This window comes from Papilio polytes, unplaced genomic scaffold (genome assembly GCF_000836215.1).
Source record: "Papilio polytes unplaced genomic scaffold, Ppol_1.0 DF823731.1, whole genome shotgun sequence".
In the NCBI taxonomy this organism is placed as follows: domain Eukaryota; kingdom Metazoa; phylum Arthropoda; class Insecta; order Lepidoptera; family Papilionidae; genus Papilio; species Papilio polytes.
The window spans coordinates 6,171,108-6,191,692 of NW_013525473.1; the positions used below are offsets into that span (position 1 = coordinate 6,171,108).

A 20,585-nucleotide genomic window follows, 5' to 3' on the forward strand; every position below is an offset into this window, starting at 1 on the left:
TCACATGTTCTTATGTCTAAGGCATGGCTAAGTAAACTATAACGGGCCGGGGAGCCAGATGTTTAATATCAAAATAAAATTGTGCTTTATACGATTGGAATAAGGTTTAATTTTACTTTAACCAATAGACCTTTTACACATAGCGGCGTAACGTAAATGTTTTAACAGTGGTAGAGCCCGCTTTAACATCTTAGCACGAATTGGCCCTCGCCCGGTGCAATACCACGACCACACAGAAAACTGGCGTGAAGTGGAAGTAATTCCGCGTTTCGTCTGATGAGTGTGGTGCCGGTGGCCTAATTTTAGTCCCTTTCTCTTGTCACCCCTTTCTTTAGAGGTAAGGATGGGAAGGAAAAGTGGATTTCACGGTGGAGGAGACGCATAGAAAGGAGAAATGTCCTCTTTTTGTGCGTCTTCTCCTTTGTCAATTAAGGGTAGGCAACGAATCTGCAATTGCGGATGTTTATGGGCAGCAGTCGCTTTCCTTTTCGGTGGATTTGAGTGGCCGTTTGCTCGATTGCTACCTTATATTATAAAAAAAAATGTTTTAAACGTAGGAGACACGAGGCATAAGCTCATGTGCGAATGGCCTAAATATAGAATGAGGATAAATCTTTAATTTTCGTATCAAATATGTTTGTATTAAGTACAAGGTTAAATTTTACTAGTAATTATAAAACATTGGTCGAAATACGACAATAATTCTGACCAAATAATTGTTTTTATAATTAAAAATAAAGCTAAAATTCACTTTCAACCTTTCTCGCAATATTCAAGCGTACTAAAAATGATATTTCAATCACCAATTTACTATACGTCCACGTTGAGAGACTTGGAGTCTGACGTAATTTGGGGGTGACAAGGGCATAGTCAACCTTCCGGTGTCCTTGAAAGTCCCGTAATCTTCGAGTAAGTCACTGAAGGATGGCCACCGAGTAGGTTTTAATGAATCAAATACTGCATAACTCTGTCTTCCCCCCAGAGGGCACAGCTTTGGAAGATTTTCCCCCAACGCCAAAAAAAGGCCATAGTCAACTACGCTGGCCGACAGAGGGTTGGTTCACTTCAGACATATGTTTTCCTTCACCGTTAGAAGGTCGGGTAAATTAGATGAAATTCGAAAATTTTTGGGAAAAAAGTTGGATTCGAACCAAGGACCTGTAGATCTGAAGAAACTTACCAGTAGGGGTTCTCGGAAACCATTATTTTGGCATTTTCTTTTTTCCTTCACTAGAATACTCATACGCTTTGACCAATCGTCCCTCGGCATTTAAAATCTTTTTTATAATAAAATAGTATTAAGATACCACTTAAGTTAAATAAATAAACAGATATTATTAAAAATAAGTATTTATTGTCATTTCTCGTTGTCAACAACAATTACAAATGCTTAAACCAATCAATATTATCACAAAGTAAATGATATTTATTTTATTCATGTAAAAATTTAAATAATATTCCTTAGAGACCTTCCAAAGGTCGACAATCGCTTAAATCCTAGAATTAGTGACTATACACTTAGGACTACAAAAGATACATTATTAATTTTTTTTATATGAGAAGGGGGCAAACGAGCGGCGAGAACACCGAAGTGGTCAGCGACGCCCATGGACATCCGCAACACCAGAGGAACTTCAGATGCATTGCCGGCCTTTTAGGAAATCGTAGGCTCGCTTCTTGAAGGATCCTAAGACCCCAATTTAGGGTGTATCTAGTTTTCCAATAAATATTTATGATCTTTACAATATAACATATTAACAAAACTGTTATTAGTGGAATTATACTCTATTTTAATTCATATTTTTGTTGTGGAACTCAATTCAAATCTTTTTAACAGCTATTATCTTCTTCTTCTTTTTTGTCGCTTGAGTCTTTACAGACTCGTCGTGGTTATCACGTATCAGTGACCCGCTTTACAAGACGCCGCCACTCCTCCCTGTACGCTGCTTTTTTCGCACATTGATGCAAGGGTACGTCCATTGCCGTTCTAATCTGGTCGGTCCATCTCATAGGCGATCTTCCTCTAGGTCTGGTTAGCTATTATCTAGCTAGCTAGCTAGCTAGCTAGCTATTATCTAGAGAATATTTTTTTCAAAGATAGATATTAATTAGCAATTAATTTTACAAATAATAAAAATAAATGAGTATGGAAAAAAATATCGGGCATTAAATATTTACAAATGTAATTAATAAGTAGGTAGTTACAAGTACTTTATTGCTGAGGGTAGTTATAAAATTAAAATAAATAAATCCACTCGCGTTTAAAATATCGCTATAAAAATATTTTTTTCTTTCTTTAGATAATTTGATATAAGCAGATCCATTCAATTTCAATATCAATATATAGTTCAATAAATTTTAAATTTGGAACAACATTTTTAAAACAAAAATAATTTAAAATGTACTTTCATTTGTTTTGTTTCGTTATTTTGTACTATCATTGTCATATCCACGGAATTCCACCGTCTTAATGTACTACAATAAAGCCTTTCCTCTTTTTCTCTTTGAGAAAAAAGACAAAATTCGCATGGTGAGGAGTACCGAAAAACATAATGTTACATTTTGACAGAGGAATCCGTAATTATGTTCTAACAGTGTTATACATTAGGAACGGTTTTATGTTCCAGTAATGTTTCTGCCGCAGCTCGGCTCGGATCTTCGTTTTCCTCGTCGTAGTCGTTCTCGTTGTCTCTGGCCTCTCTTCTCACATCTCCTATAGTTAAGAGGGTACCTGGTACAGTATACGCCACGCTACTGAAAGCACCACCTGAAAAATATTAATATGACAACTACAAATCCATTGTATGGATTACTTTCTCTCTAAAGAATGCTTAAATGTATAGTAATTTCTTATTTTCTTGTATGTTTAGTATCAATTCCATTAGTGTATACATAATTTGCAAAGTTGTAAAAACCCTTATGGTTCAAAGGAAACCTGATGATCCACTTGTTGGAAACAAGATTGTGGGCCCAAAAGCTGTAAATAGGAGTCCACGAAAATTTGATCTGGTCTCGAAGTGAAGGCACAACGTGATATAAGGTCGGGTGTAAAAAAATGATTAAAAACCTCGATTTGGCTCCACAAGGAAAATGAGTTTGGGAACTTCTTAGTACACTTACTATTATTGTCAGGTGCTTTAACTCCATAGTCCCTTCTTCTCTTCCACATGTGACCGAAGACAGCAATCAGAAGTGTAAGCAATAGCAAGCTAACAGCACCTCCTACCACCCACGATAGCTCCAGACCGGCTAACCTGAAAAAGTAAAATTTATGCAACTTAATGACGTAACGATATTGTAAATTACGACTCTTGTTTACTCTGAATGATTACAAAACAATATTCAGACCAAATAATGCATTGTTTTCCTTTTGTTTTTTGGCATAACCACATAAGATAGGAGGCGGTCCGCCACAATTCGTCAAGGCCGTCTCTCTAACATAGCTTAGACCTACTTCTACTCCCTCAGTCATTTACATCTTGTCATGTTTTATTTTTCTTCAAACGTAGTCTTATTACTACAATTTAAATTGTTAACAAACCTGGCGGAGGACTCGATCTCGGCTGTTTCAACAGCGGCCGTCATAGAACAGGGGCTGTCGTCATCGCAGCGACAGTCGCCTAATATGCAGTGCCCCCCACACGCATCGCAATCCAACTTTGAACTACAAACATAGAACAAAATGCCTAAATCTTTTAAAAATTATCTTCATCATCAGATCGCTTCGTATATAACGTAAAGCTGATCGATTTAGCAAAAACAAAAACTAACGAAATCGAAAAAAAAAGCGTTACAACTCACATATTAGCAGGAACACATGTTCCATTTTCAAGTTGAAAATCTTGATTGCAGTCACAATGTCCGAATAATGTGCAAACACCATTTTCACATGGTCCATCGCATTCCTTGCGACAGATAGTCGAACTTTCATTCATCGTCACGAAACCGGGCTCACAGGCACAAGTATTTGGTAACTTACAGTATCCATTGACGCAGGTTTGTGAACAAACTGGCCAGCATTTGTCTATCGTAGTATTGTTTTCTACAGTTCGTTTTAAAGTATAATTTTGAGGACAAGAGCAAACGTTTGGTTCCGAACATGAACCGTTGACACACGGCGTCTCACACTCAGGTACGCATAACCCTTGTTCATCAGTAGAATAACCTTTGAAGCATTGACATTTGTTGGGAGCCACACAAGTGCCGTTGCCGCACGCCTTGCACACCGGCTTGCATTCCGACGAACCATCATTCTTATATCCTTCATTACATTTGCAGACGCCAGGAGCTACGCAAACACCATGAATACACTCCGACTCGCATACGGGTCTGCACAACAGTGGATCGGAATGGACATCGGAAGCGCAAGTGCCGTTAATACACTGACGTTCATATCCAGGCTCGCATTTAGGTGCACAGTATGACGAATTAATTTTCTCGAAATCTGCATCACAAATGCAAGTGTTGTTTGGATGACATTGTCCATGTTGGCAGGGCGGGTCGCACTCAGGTTCCACGCATCTGTGGTTGACCAGCTGCAGCGGCGGTTCACAACTGCATTCATTGGGGCCCACGCACGTGCCTCTCTCGCAACCGAATCTACAATAGAAGTTGCACTTCTTGGTATTAGAGTCGTACTTCCATCCTGAACAGCACGCAGGCTTTTCTATCATCTGCAAATTGATAAGTAACAGATTTAATAGTCAAGTAATTACATAACTTTACCCTAACATTCACTATCTTTGTAATGAAACTGGACATTTCTATCTATAGCTTTTGCCACGAAGTCACAATAAACATGAACACAACAAGCATTGTATTATTTATAACTATTGCGGTAGTATATGTCACAGTATTGATAAGAATGCTTTTTAGTCTTTAGCGTGGCATTGTTAAATTGAAAACAAAATATCCGCCAATTAGATGTAAAACGTCGCATTTACAAAATGTGTAATTATTTTAAAAACATATTGTATTAATCAATATTCAATCCCAACATAATAATCTATTTATTTATAACATACCCTCTGGTCTAACAATATTTACTAAACATTCCAACTGTTCAGTTATAACTGAGCGGGCTTAAGATAGAAAACTCATATAGAGTACTTAGGTAAAAAACACAACGATGCCACAAACACTTTTAATTCGATAAACAACCATTGTATAACAACTATAATTTGTCCTTTGGATTCGACTTATCCGGTATTTCACCATAATGGTCATTACAAAGGTCGATTGTACCCTACTCAATACTGCATGAATCATATGCGTTTTAAAATATAAAATGTATCAAGAACTTATCCCATAATTTCATGTACAGGATGTTCTTTGTTCATTTACAACATTAACATATTAACTTACTAAATATAACAACTTATTCCATAATCTTGACACAGTACTTGATAAGAGCGCGCACACTTTGATTAAACCATCGCAAGACTGTTTAGTCTTTTGATTCCTATAAGCTTATATGGAGGTCGCACAGTACTTGATTTTTAGTCGTGCAACTAAACAGTTGAATTGGCTGCAAAACAATCGACATTTAATTAAAGATGTGCGCCCGCTCTTGTCTGTAGTTTTCGCGAGAATACACAAAAGTCTTATCTCGCTTCCATACATTTTACTACCAATAGCTCGGCTAAGAGTACTGACATCCGATCACATGGTCGTAAGTTTGAATTCTGTTTATTATCGTGATTCATATCCTAGTACAAGCTTTACGTAAAGTGTTTATAATTAAAATATTGCAATTACATTTTCGCCCGGCACTCTGCCCGCGTGCATTTAAAAAGAAGTGATTAGCCTGTGTTCTTCCAGACTATCCTCTACAACTGTACCAAATTTCATCGTTCAGCCGTTAAAGCTATAAATTTCAACATCTAACATCCATTCATCTTTCGCATTTCAATATTAAGTATGATTTGCAGTTTAAAAATTAAGAATACTTTCTTACCACTCTATCCCGAGGCCTCCTTCCACTCACGGGACTGAAACAAGACAAAGAAACAATTAAAAGTTATTGTAAAATCTATGCATATGTTAGAAAAAAATTAGTATTCTTTCAAAAAGCAATCAAATTGTTTACGCGCTAAATGACAGTGTACCTTTTGGTAACTCTCTGAACTTGCATATCATTTCCATGTTTACGAAGCTATTATTTTGTTCATATAATTGATAACTGTACTCAATATTACTTTAGGATGACCCAAGGTCATTAATAAATTATTTACATTTAGAAGAAAATGAAAATATCAAATATATTTGAACCGTTATCAATTGTTATTAGTTTAAATGAGGAAGTGTGAATGATAATAAGATCCACAGAAATCGTCAAAACAAGTCAACAACCTTCGCGGTTATTTCACCGTTTAGAAAACCTAAAATTGATTGTATGACAAGTGAAACATAGTTTTTAAAACTACAAGAGAAGAACCGCATATTTCTTTAATTTATAAGTGTAAAGAAAGCCCTTACGTTGAATTTTCTCAACAAGCCCGTAAAATAAGACGTCTGTGTTAGCCTTATAATAATGTCTCACGAAAGCTTAAATTAATATCTAACGAAAACTGGGATTTAAGACGTCAAAGTGTATCCAAGCCTGAAATTAATTTTAATAGATGTACGTAACAACTGGTCAATCTGAAAAAACTTACACTATCTTAATACAAACACCGACATCACCCTTTTTCAAACATACTCCAGTTTCGTAAAGCACAAATAAAATAAACACCACATAAAACGTTCTCATTTTGATTTACACAATCGTTTAACAGACGTTTATTTTGTAATGGCTTATATCATCCAGCACTGGCTACATCCAGCGATATGCTATCAACGGATGCGGCTACACGATGCGTTCGAAAATATTCCAAACGATTATTCGCGAATAAAATCGATGTGAGAACACGAACGATTGCCTCGAGCACGTCACTACGACTAACGATACGAACAGATACACTGTCGTTTAAAAACTTAACGACCAATATATGGATTGAATACTATATTTATAATTAAGGCGCCAACAATACGGGGACGACTCTACAATGCGACTGCAATTAAATACATAAGTACGCTGTACTTTTTAATTGACCTCCGTGTGATATCGGGATTATGCACAGTGTAACAATAAAATAGAGCTTTCAAATTATGTTTTTTTTTTTCATAAATAGAATTTTAATGATGACAGGACGTGTAATTATTTATTAATTTACCTTTATCCTAAATCAACGATAAAATTATTTTAATCAAATGTTAAGATTCACAACTTTATACGTACGTTAATATTTCCTACAATTTTAATCATTGATATAAATTACAAAGACATTTTAAACATCAAGATATAACCATCTTATTCATATATTTCGCCTATGCGAAACTTTTTTTACGTCTATACGTAAAAAAAGTCTAATTATAGGTTATTTTTAAATGTACCAAAGGGCTTGGCAAGTAAATTGGTAAATATAAATAGTAGCGAGACACAACCGGATTTTTGGTGTGAATTAGCGTCTTCAAAAATTGACACTTTGCCAATTCTTAACTCATCTTTTTCTTTTTTTGTTCATTTAAAACATCGAAATATAGGAACTATAGTTACTGTAAATTTACAGTATAAATGTTGGTAACAGATTATAAAACATGTTTATATTATTACAATGACAGTATAAAATACTCGGGAAATGTTCGGTCTATACCATAGCTACACTGTGCACAAGAACAATGAATATCAGACCGGACAGCTTTATAGACATCCGGCGACCGATAGCGCAGGACACGGACGAGATGTGACATACGCCTACATATTCTGTGCACGGCCTGTGCGAAACATTAAGGTATATTCACACGATCCGACGTATACCGCATGTACGCCTCATACAGAATACAAATTCGTGAGAAGAATACATCATTCATTTTTTTTAATAGACATAACAGATACAAGTACAGTTCACCTCGAATATAAGAAAATCGGATTTCTTTTAATATTTTCGCATCCAAGCGTATCACAGTGTTCCGCTCCAGTGGCTAGTGTGAGGTCGCCTTAATAAAAGCTTCTTAATTTGGCTGTGCAAAAAAATGTACCGTACAACACGTATAGAGAATGATAAATATTCGATTAGCGAAATTATAATGCAGACGTATTACCGAGCTGTTTATGACAGTGGCGCCATCTTTCAAACTTTCTAGTGATGAATGGACACAGAACAAATCGTTACGCCTTCACAATTTTAGATGGATAAATGTTTCTTAGAGTTTGTAGTCTAAACGGCTGGAAGAACACAACATAGGCTCACATTTGTTTTTTTTAAATTGATGTGGATGAAGTCGCGGGCGAAAGTAGGTCATAAATGACCGCAATGAACAGCGATATGAAGAAATTGACATATCAAATTCTATAATTGGAAGGGCGCTACAGTAAATATCTAATAATATTCTGCAGAAACATCTAATCTCTTTGTCCTGTAACCTACAGGACAATGCTCGAACTCCTAGAACAAGTCGATGCCTCTCCTTGAACAAGGCTCACCGGCGCTCTCCCAAGTTAGTTCTGGCTATCACCAAAAACTAATACTGCTTTTATTCTAGTGGTTCAAAAATTTGTTACTTGGGAGATTTTGATTTCATTTGTTTTTTAACACCCGATGCCTACTACCTACGATGGCGGCGATCTACCTACCCTACCCACTACCTACCTACTCTACCCCGGAATAATTGTAAGCGCATTAAAATTAGTTAAATTTCACGTAATTTTCAATGCATTTAACGATAGAATGTCTGCGCACCAGATTTTCCTCCTCCAGGTTCTATCTTCTGATCTTTTTAATTATGTAACCTTTTACGATATCCATCAATCTCTTTCTAGACATACCTCTACGGTGTACTCCACATTCATAATTAAAGATCTTGTCAATTGCAATTCTTATATCATTATTCCGTTTATATCTACTTTTATAAAACTATATTTGTTAAGCTATTTCAATTATAATTAGTTGAAAATGAAATAAATTGGTTTTTCCTTCTATCGAAAAGCAAATAATGTTTTATCATAAGGTTAATTAAAAGTATAAAAATGATTGTAACTCACTGTAAACATTTCTAATTAGTCATCGCTTTGTAAAGTTCCTAATTTAATCAAAACTAATTAGCTACACACCGCTTTTTAATATCGCAAGATGTGACTCAGTGCCGTAACGTGTTTATTTCGAATGTTTTCAATTTTTCGCTAATTAATCACACTAATCATACTAATATTATAAATGCGTAAGTTTAGATGGATGGATAGATGTTTGTTAGAGTTTGTAGCCTAAACGGCTGAACGGATTTCGATGAAATTTGGTATGGATGTAGAGGATAGTTTTGAAGAACATATAGGCTACTAAATTTTTTTTTAAAATTCTACTCGGATGGAGTCGCGGGCAAAAGCTAGTATACATATAAATTAATATCCTGGGCCTTAAAAAAACTGAATATTTACGTTGGTTTAATATCAATTCAAATAAAAAGACTAAGAAATATCCTTTTTAAATCATTTTATATTTACAGAATAGCTTTTCCATAAGACTTCATTCTCCCGAAAAAAAACTCTGCAATTCAAAAGCCTACAAACGGTCAGTTTCTGAACAGTCCGATCGTTCAGATATATTTGACAAAACTGGAAACTGTTCTATTATTAGTTAGTCCTATAGACATTAATAAGCGTATGTAAGCTTTAGTGAGATTTTTTAGCGTTTCTAAACGCAAAAAAATGTGTATAAAATATGGAATTTTATTTTATATTTAAATTTAAACATGAGTTACAGGAATATTTTCATAATCTGCCTTCACAATGCATAGGAAAATACCTTTCATTATATGCAACAAACAAGCATTGACGTAACAATGTGTTATTTAAGTTAACAAACAAATAATTGCATAATAGAACTTTGTGGAAGCGCGTACTTCCTGTTGATCGCACAAATGACAGCTATGATCCCGGAGCCCCACTTGTAGCACGGATGGCCACCGAGGGGGTTTTAGTAGGTATAACCCTACTTAACCATTTTTTTTTGTCGCTGGGAAAATGCCTTTACGCATCCCCCCATTGCCAGGGGGGGTATGTGGGACTCGCCGGCCAAGATAGAAAATGGCCGGAATACCCACCAAAAACCCAGCGGTGTTCCTTCTGTCCGCCAGTGGCTGGGTCACGGGAACGCTTGCGCTATCTTGCGCGACCCAGCCAGAACCCTTCATAACCATATCCCAACCCGGGGACAAGGTATCTTTATTAAGATTTCCCCCGCGAAAAAAAAAGGACTAGAAAAGTTTTTATTTCCAACCAATCAGAACAACCACATAGTAGTAAAAAACAAAATTAATTAAGGTATGTATATTTTGAGTAATAAATCTTTGGTCGTCATAAATGTATCTTACTTCTTGCTAATGTTATAAATGCGAAAATTTATATGGATGGATGTGTGTTAGAGTTTACCGCTTAAACGGATGTCGATGAAATTTGGCATACATTTAGAGCATGGAAGAACACATAGGTTACCTTTGGTTATTTTGTAAGAACGCTAGTGTGTAATAAAATACTAGTAACAAAATTAATTCCATGTTAAAAATAACCCTTCGTAGATGTTTATGATAACTAAATTCTCTTTTGTCATACAATTGGCCGACAGCACTCGCATCGATCATACATTCGTTTTGCGTCACGGAGACAATGCGCACGAGCATAACTCAGTAGTACACTTAAATGCAACAAATGGTAGTACGGAAATAAATTTAGAAATTTTTAAATTCTAATTATTTTCATCGACAGTCAATTATATCTAAAGTGTAAATAACGACTATACTTTAGCATTCTTTTTTTAATTATGTTTCATAACCACTCCTTATCAGGGAAAGACTTAAAATTATTTGTTAGTAAATGAGATTTTTATTTACGTTCTTATTAAAGACAAAATAAGATTACAATCAGATAATGCAAGTTTTCTTAAAATTTAATAAATGGTCACAGTAAAAATGTTTTCATTTAACCCTTTTTTAAATAACTGCCAATCAATGCCAAGGCGTGTCAACAGGGTTCAGATGAGTAACATTGCAACCGAGTGTACCGCGTCCTGTCCTGGCGCTATCAATGTAGGGACAATTCGCCTTCCGTCGCCTACGCAATCGCATTGTACATCGTTGACAGGCAAAACAATGTCAATGACGGATCTTTTATTGTATTGCAATTTCAACCCACAACTGCTTTTATCTTTGATCCCAGCGCTGGCAGAAACTACTTTTTTTTAAGTAATAAACCTACGAAATCTAGGCCTGGGTTCGAATTCGGCCATATACCAATTTGTTATTCGAATTTACAGTTTCATTTATATTTATGTACATTTACCCGATGTTCTTATGGTGTAGGAAAACAACGTGACACAACCATTGTTAAGAAGAAAATCAGCGCAACCCTAGATCATCGGCATAGACGTCCCTTCCTATGACAGCTGTCAATGTCATTCAGACATATTAGAATAACACGCCATTTGACGGGAGACAATGGCCTAAGTGTTTAAGTTAATTAAGTTGTTACAATTACATTAATTGTGTAAAAATATATATCTGTTTCGAAATTCAAAGATGTGTGTGTAATTAAGTAGCGCTGGGAGAGCGTGGTTGAGTATGGCCTAGTCGGACGTATCTTAGGCTAGGCTTCGAGGCACTCTGTAGGAACTCTGTAGAAAAAATCGCAATAAAATAAGTACGTACCTAAATGGAACGCTGCAGTCGAGGCATACACCTTCGTCGTCACAGCCGCCCGGGCACTCCTTGCGGCACGGCGTTACACAGCGGAAGTCATCGTCTTTGACGTAACCTTCGTTACAGGAACACACGTTGGGCGCCGAGCATACACCGTTCTCACAAGTGTGGTTACATGCTGGAACACAGCCGCTACTCCCGTTTGTATATCCGGCATCGCAAGCACAAACATTTGGTCCAACACATTGGCCATGTTCACAAGAGTCACATCGCGGAACGCAAGTACTATTAACTTCAGTATAACCCGCCAAACATGTCCAATGATTTGGGGCGGTGCAAATTGAATTGACCGAAGCATTTTTACACACCGGTACACAAGTGAAGGTGTCATTGACCGTATAACCGGAGGAGCATCCACAGATGTTTGGTCCGATGCATTGTCCGTTGCTACAAGGTTGGTCGCAGACAGGGGCGCAGTTGAAGTCGTTATCGATGGCGTACCCTGGATCACAACGATAGCAGTGCGTGGTGTTATGCCTTTCGTAGGTAGGGTCGCATTCGCATTTGTTGTCGGCGACACAGTGAGCATTGTGGCAGGGCGATTCGCAGACGGGAAACAGGCAGACGTTGGGTCGCTCAGGGTCGAGGCGCGCAGGCGGGTCACAGTGGCAGCGGTCGGGCTCGATGCAGCGTCCTCCGAGGCAGCCCGTACTGCACAGGGGGCCGCAGCTGTCGTCCATGCTGCGGTAGCCCCAGCCCTTACAGCAAACCGTCTGATTCCTCGTCACGATGAACGTCTGGAATATAAAATACAGATTTAGCGTACAAAGCATGCAAAAAAGGATTCAATATACTAATTCCTCTCCACTCATGGACGTCCTTAGTGGTATGAAAAAAAAAAACAAAAGCTATGTGTTCTTCCAGACTATCCTCTATATCTATACTAAATTTCATAGAAATCCGTTTAGCCGTTTAGGCTACAAACTCTAACAAACATCTATCGATCCATCTAAACTTTGGCATTTATAATATTAGTAAGATTTACAAATGCATTCTACGTCCCAGTATATGTATATCTGTTCGTCAGGACACGGTCGTCATAATCAATAGTAAAAATGCATTAACTCGTTATTCGTAACCTGTCCTAAGTTCCCAACATCTTATTACCAATGCTAATTCCAGTCGCGTAGGCGGTTCCGGTTGTGTCCTTACTCCGCCTTTATTTTCCAAAGCACGTCCCCTCCACATCTCCGATACAAACATCCTCTCTTCACAACTTGCATTAATTTTATAGTTATAGGTAACCGTAGTTACGACGATCGCAATTACTAATATATTCTACTACTTTCTATATGTTTTATTTAAACTAATTAAAAATAAAAAAGTGCAATTGTTAAATAATACTCTCCATGTTTATTAAGAACATCGATTTAACAACACTTAAGTAAGGAATCTGTCGAGTTTAACAATCTATACTTATACTTATCTACCTATACTATCTATACTAATAAAATAAAACGTAAACATACAATACTTCGTGGCGTAAGATGTCAGCAATAAACAAAAGCAATGTCAGCAAAGTCAACAGTGGTAGTGCCCGCTTTAACATCTTAGCACGAATGGGCCGGCACGCCCGGTGTAATACCACGACCACACAGAAGACAGGCGTGAAATGGAAGCAATTCCGTGTTTCGTCTGATGAGTGTGGTGCCGGAGGCCTTATTTAAGTCCCTTTCTCTTTACCACTCTTTTCTTATAAGGAGAAGTTGGGAAGAGGAAGTGGATTTGACGGTGGGGGAGATGCATAGGAAGGGGAAATATCCTCTTTATGTGCGTCTCCTCCTCCGTCGTATAAGGGTAGGCAACGCATCTGCAATTGCGGATGTCTATGGGCAGCGGTCGCTTCGCCATTTTGGCGGTTTCAGGTGACCGATTGTTCGTTTGCCACCTTATGTTATAAAAAAAAATCACAGGGTATTTTTAAATAATTCTTTCTTTTATAAAAAGCCCTACATACAGAACGCTTTAGGGTTTACATGTTCACGGTTTTAAACTTAAAATATAAATACATTAGAAAACAACCTTCATATGGGTAAGGGACCATAAACTACAAGCTGCCAACATTAAGGAAGCAAATTAACGTTAATGGTAACGGTAATTTTGACATTTAGAATTTGACAAACGTAAACCATAAATTAAAGTTTTTATAATTTCATGCGGATGAAGCCGCACGGGAATAGAAACTTACTTCTTTTCTTCTTCTCTTCTCTACACATCTGGTTCTACCGCACCATTTTGATACATGCACATAAAATGTCTTCCATCGATAATTTTTAAAGCTGAAATAGTAAGAATAAAATGTTTAATTTTTTTAACCAAATCAAAGTCTATTAAAGTTATAGATTAAGGAAAGGACACATTATACTATTGGAACACTTTAACTGCCAACCATATTATACTATCGAATAAGTTGCAGCCGAATTTGGTCCATCTCGTCCGAGCGAAATTTAAAAAAAAATGTTTTACTTAGTAATAATACAGCTTTTAATGGTGAAAGTTTCCAAACCAGTCAAATAGTATCGGAGATCATTCAAACAATTAAATCTCACCTCTTTATAAAATTAGCATAGAAAATAATTACCAAAATCTCAAAATAATCAGAATAAAGTTACGCCAAAGATTATAGAGCTTGAGTAAATTTTATAAATCTTTTAACGTGTAGTGCAGACAGAGATATTTTTGGCAATCAATTTAAACAAAATTAATCATATTGACATGTGGTTTTGAGGATCTATCAATAGATGGTGTTGTAAGATGATATGAAAAATGTTTCGAGTAGTGTCAACTATGCCTACTCTATATCTTTCTAATCTTACCAATATTATAAATGCGAAAGTTTAGATGGATGGATGGATGTTTGTTAGAGTTTGTAGCCTAAACGGCTGAAGGGATCTCGATGAAATTTGGCATAGATGTAGAGGATAGTCTGAAAGAACACATAGGCTACTCACTTTGTTTTTTTTTAATTCCGCGCCGACGGAGTCGCGGGCGAAAGCTAGTACTTTATAAATCTCTTTGCGTGCAGAACATTATTAACATATGAAAATCTTAACTAAACAAAAATTAGGCCAGATGTTATTCACAACTAAAAAAAACTTGAAATTTAAACAGACCTGGTTTGCACAATACATACTCCAGGGTCTCCGGGCTGGATTGCATCACAAAACACATCCAAGTAACAAACAAAAAAAACCACAAGCACAAACTTTATAAACATCTTAAAGAGCTTTCAACGCAAAGTCATTACACGAGCTACCAGTCGCGTGTCGAGAAATTCGATGACGTTTTAACGCAACCGATTTGTATGAAAGTCAGAGACAATGTGATGGGTTATCGTCTAAGTACTCGACACATATCAGTTAACTAGCGACCCGCCCCTGCTGTGAACTTTGTTTTTTCATACTATACTGGCAAATCGTTTTTTTAACAGCCTTATTAACTAATTACCTTAAATAATTAGTATTCTATCAAAGTTAATGTGTATCTTTAATCTATTCTTATTAATTTTTGTCTATTAGTAGTTTTTTTTTTAAATAAGGCAGCAACTATCCCCTGTGTGATTAATTTGATCTATTGTATATTGTGTTTTTAATTTTTTAGTATTATTTTTGTTACGATGGCACTTGACCACGATCCCAACTAAAGAAAATGATGATGCAATCGAAAGATGCGTTTATCTCCGTTGTATTACATTTTCTTCTATACTTTTCAGGAATAAAACTGAATTAAAATTCGAACAAAGAGCACTTTAATGACTATATACCTTATGTTAATGACAATAAAGCTCATATTTAGTAAATGAAAACTAACACATTTAAAAAATCTTATTATACAATTGTAAAATACAAAAAAAACATTAAAATCCTTCTTTAATGCAAAATGTTTAGGAAACATAAAAACATTTTACAAATATCTTTCATTTGACATCTGTTAAAAACATAAAACGACTTAAAGTAAACAAAATTTATTACAAACAAACTGATGGACCAGAGTTTAACACAAACAGTTAACAGAAAGTACGAACCCGTCAAAGAGACATGCATTGCGCGTGAAATGACACGTACCGTCCATCATTCTATTATGTACTTAATTCGGTACGTGATAGAGTCCAGAATTGCATAAAGTATGATCGTATGTCGAGATTTTGTTTCCTGTAACGATAACACTTGAGTTTAAATTTAATGTACTAGTTTAAATTCTTCGCAAATATTTTTATAAAATATTAATGAATCCCACGGGAACCGTAACTTATCCCGGGATAAAAAGTAGCCTATGTGTTCTTCCAGACTATGCTCTAGACTTGTGCCAAATTTCATGGAGATTCGTTCAGCCGTTTAGGCTACAAACGCTAACAAACATCCATCCATCCATCCATCTAAACTTTCGCATTTATAATATTAGTAAAAAGTAAGATTACTCCATCTTCTGCTAAGTTGCCTTTTTTTAGGTATCGTTAAAGTATGTACTTAACTTGCATACTGGGGATGTATGACGATATCGTTACGATATCTGCATTCAATTACACGTAATTTATTAGTCCTTTTTCGGTCTTCCAACCTCACTTTCCTTCGTGATGTTCCCATTAGGAGGACTAATTTTAGTGCCTTTTCCTTCCCACCCTTTTCTTAAGTGTATTTGAAGGTGGCAGGGACGCATAGGAAGGGGAAATATCCTCTTTGTGTTTGTCACTTTCTCCGTTGATTAAGGGTCAACGCATCTGCAATTGCGGATGCATATGGGTAGTGGGCGCTTCGCCATTTCGGCGAATCCAGGTGGCCGCTTGCTCGTTTGTCACTTTATCATACCAATATTATAAATGCGAAAGTTTAGATGGATGGATAGATGGATGGATGGATAGATGTTTGTTAGAGTTTGTAGCCTAAACGGCTAAAGGCATCTCTATGAAATTTGGTACAGATGAAGAGGATAGTCTGGAAGAACACATAGGCTACTCGCATTTGTTTTTTTTTTATCCGCGCGGACGGAGTCGCGGGCGAAAGCTAGTAATATAATAAATATTAAATCTTACTACATGTATGGAGTAATGCTTAAGTAAAGAAATGCGAAAATTTGAATGGAAGTTTTCTACTACTTATCTCCAAAACAATAAGATTTAGAACAGTCTGAAAGAAGACATAGGCTTACTTAGTTTTCTTTAATTCATCGCGGGCAAAAGCCATTTAGTAAATTCTACAGAAAGTCATTCAAAGACATCTTTGAATAACTACATAGAAAGGATATTATACGATTAATTAAAAATGACAAATCTTCAGGAAAGACTTCGCCTTGATTTACATTTATACCGAATTAATGTATCGGTAATTCTTTGCTGTACTAACTACTAGTGTACGTGGCGAAGGACAGAGAGCGCTGGTCAAAGTTGGAGGAGGCTTTTACCCATCAGGGATCCATACAAGCATTAAAAATAAAAAAATAATATATAAGTCTATAATAAAAAATAAAGTAATTGTATGGAATGTATATAAAGCTAAATAAATAAATAAATAAAGTCTTTGCTATATAAAGCATTCCATAAACAATATATAGAACAGGAAAAACATGAGGATAATATTTTAGTATTTCTGTACTCGGATGTCTAATTGGTTTTACCATATTATATTGTTTTGTAAAACTGTTGAGTCGTTTTATTTAATTGACTAAAAAGTGCTGTAAAAGATGAAAGCTATTCTTAAAATATACACAGTTGCGTTATTAATGGTATATTTAATTATAAAATAATTTGTCGTGGTTTTATAAACTTTTGAGTTAATTTAATAACATGTGTTTCCTTTGAATTTGAATAAATCATATTTCAATTCTCCATTTTAGGTATTGCAGAAAACTGTCATTTGTTTTGAATGCAAGGATTTCTATACAATTGTAGAAGAAAATACATGTGAAGGTACAAATTATACTTTTAAACCGGGAATGTAAGTACAGTTTTAGCCCTATTATCGTCCTGGACGACATTGCCGCCTTTTTACCATGCTTGCTGACGTGCTATATAAGATGTAATTAGTTGATATTCGAGCCCCTTTCTGTCCACCGCCCTGGGCGGTCGCCCTACTCTAACGACGGCACTGATTAAGTCCCTACTTTGGAACTTTTTTAAGGTGTTAGAAAGGTTAGTTCTATTATATTCACTTTAATAAAACTTACAGTTGTCTTTTAAAAAGAGAACAAACAGAATAACTTCAAAGGTTCTTGCTTCTTTACTCATTAAATTTTCTTTGACTGGTTTTTGAGGTAACATAATAAAAGATAAAATAATGTAGTCATGTATCTAGGCTAGATCTTGCGAGACCTTCAATATGGTCTTTTGAAGTAATATTTATATCTAATTTACATGTTTAATTTCTCTATGGGGGTCTTATTTTGCATCCCCTCTACCTAATCCATGAAAACATGTATGTGCTTAATAATGTATACGTTTTTTTAGTGTACCAGTCATTTCCAAAACAATACCAAAATATGAAATACCCTACGACGACTGCACTGATACTTTGACACAAGATTGCTTTCTTCAACTTTCTTGTGACGTCATAGAAACAAGTTGCGAAAGTATAGTAACAAGTACTGTGAAAACGCTAGAAACCACTATACATGAAAAAGAGGTCAGTGAACTCTGTAAAGAAAATTGTTGTTAACATGTGTATATAACTTTTTAAATCTTTACGTAAATTATTAAACTTTTTGTCTCCTGTTTAGAGAACTCCGAAAACTACGACAGACATAGAATATACAGAAAATACACCGACTGCAGAATATACTCCGACTAAAGAATACGTATCAACAAAGGAATATACACCAAGTACGGAATATACAACGACTGAAGAATCCACACCGACTAGGGAATATACAGAGTATGAGACAGAGGCCGTAACAGAGGTATGTTTTAGCAACGTTCAGTCACCCACGTTGAATGATGGAAAGCAATTTTTATAACTGAAACGCAACGAAATACCGTTACTTACATAAAATGTGATTAAATATCTAGAAACTATATTAAATAGAAAAGCTATACTTATAATACTATTAGAATAATGGAAGCAACAAAAAAAAACAATTGAAATTTGAATATTCGGCTACCTAGTTGTGGTTGTACATTAAACTTATGCAATCTTTTATTCCCATCCCTTTCTTCCTCTTTAGTAAAACCAGTGACAACAAATGGTTTAATACATATTGTTTCTCATCTAGTTAAATTTTAATGTCTTTAGGTCATCACTTATCAAACTGAGAAAGGAGTAATTGAAGAAAAGGAGTTCCATACGGCGTTTGAAGAAACTACATGTTACGACGGAGGACCCATTATAACAATAAACCCGTTGCCAACACACAGGTAATTTGACCTTTGTTGTCAACTTATACATCCCTCACGAGGGGCTCTGTGCCTACCCAAGTTAGGCGACTAGGCTATAATCAACCACTATAGACCAAGGAGAGACTTCACATAGCTTTGAATTACTTCGCCAGTATGCAGTGATAGTTTTAACGATCGCGCCCAGGATCTCTACGGCGCCTTTTTACCATGCCTTTGAATGGGATTCTGTGAAACTATATAATTGCGCAGACCTGTGGCACATTTCTGGTAAATAAATAACTCCGCCCCACCATAACATCGGTACAGCTGATATGTGCAAAGTCCTTCACTGTAACAATAATTTAAATTCATAAAATCCTCTTTGCTATTTATATTCAATTGTATTCCAGGTATATAAAGACGATATCAAGTCTTGCTGAAAACTGCACAGATGTATACCTGTTAGATAATTATCTGGAACTTTCCTGTGAAGATATTGTGATGACATGTGATAAAATAGGAGCGAAGGAAAGTCTTAATTCAACCCCTCCAACACCTAACGATAACTCTATTTCAACAGCTACCTACATTTTAATAGCGATTGGATGTGTAGCCTCAGTTTCTTTAGTGTCATACGCAGGCTATGCTGTATTCCAAAAGATCATAGATGCCATTCAGAGTAACACATATCGTAAGTATAAGTTTTTGTTGTGTCAAGCCAAAATTTACTCACCATTATCACCTTTGCCCTACTCTATCTTCTTTAATCTTCCGTCATCTCAGTTGTCACTTCCTTCTTGATCATGTCACGTTCAGACAATCCTTCCTCTAGGCGTACCTCTACCGGTGTTGCCCTACATACCTATTAAGGGTAAACTTTACTATTTTTCATTAATAAGAAAAAAAATCTCTAATCATACACAAGTGGGATAAACTGAGATTAACTTATGCAAGCTCTTGTTAAAAAATAATATGAGTTTTATGTTTCTCTTATTTTACTCATTTCGTACTTATAGTCGTTAAGGCGCCATTAAGCACAACAGTCTAGCAGTAAGTTAAATTCGAGTTATTTCTACGTATTTTAAGTATCATAAAATTTCAGATTTACCACAATAATTGGCGACGGAAATCAAGCCCATATGAACTTTATATTAGAAATTCTTACGTCACTGTTTCAACTTCGGAGGAATTTTAAGTTCAACAAAGAAATGTTAAACTTTTAAAGAAGTCTACAAAACTCTATTGAAGTTACCGAGAAACCAAATTAATGTTATATAAACTTGTGTTTAGTAATTTATTGATTATTTCAAGGTAATATGTTTACTATGTTTTTCACTTATTAGGTGTTTGTTACACTATTACATTAAAAATAGTGTTAAAATTTATTGTAAAGTTTATAATAAACGTCTGTCAAAACGAGCAATTCATCGCCATAATTATGATAATTGTCAGTGTATTTTGCGCCCTTTAAAAGCGCAACTCGAATGTAAGGGTC

General features: G+C 35.8%; 2 protein-coding genes across 2 annotated transcripts; one reads left to right on the plus strand and one right to left on the minus strand.

Moving 5' to 3' along the window:
- Nucleotides 1-1,332: 1,332 nt before the first annotated feature.
- LOC106103724 (cell death abnormality protein 1-like) lies at nt 1,333-15,098 on the minus strand. Its single transcript, XM_013283566.1, has 8 exons — nt 14,901-15,098; nt 13,976-14,066; nt 11,737-12,524; nt 5,957-5,990; nt 3,802-4,673; nt 3,542-3,664; nt 3,121-3,254; nt 1,333-2,767 (listed from the first exon to the last, which is right to left on the minus strand). The coding sequence occupies exons 1-8, from the start codon at nt 15,002-15,004 to the stop codon at nt 2,598-2,600; spliced, it is 2,316 nt and encodes a 771-aa protein (XP_013139020.1). The 5' UTR covers nt 15,005-15,098; the 3' UTR covers nt 1,333-2,597.
- Nucleotides 15,099-17,396: 2,298 nt separating this feature from the next.
- LOC106103572 lies at nt 17,397-20,585 on the plus strand. The gene is made up of 7 exons (XM_013283353.1): nt 17,397-17,505; nt 17,617-17,717; nt 18,227-18,401; nt 18,496-18,675; nt 19,008-19,129; nt 19,501-19,781; nt 20,193-20,585. The coding sequence occupies exons 1-7, from the start codon at nt 17,464-17,466 to the stop codon at nt 20,204-20,206; spliced, it is 915 nt and encodes a 304-aa protein (XP_013138807.1). The 5' UTR covers nt 17,397-17,463; the 3' UTR covers nt 20,207-20,585.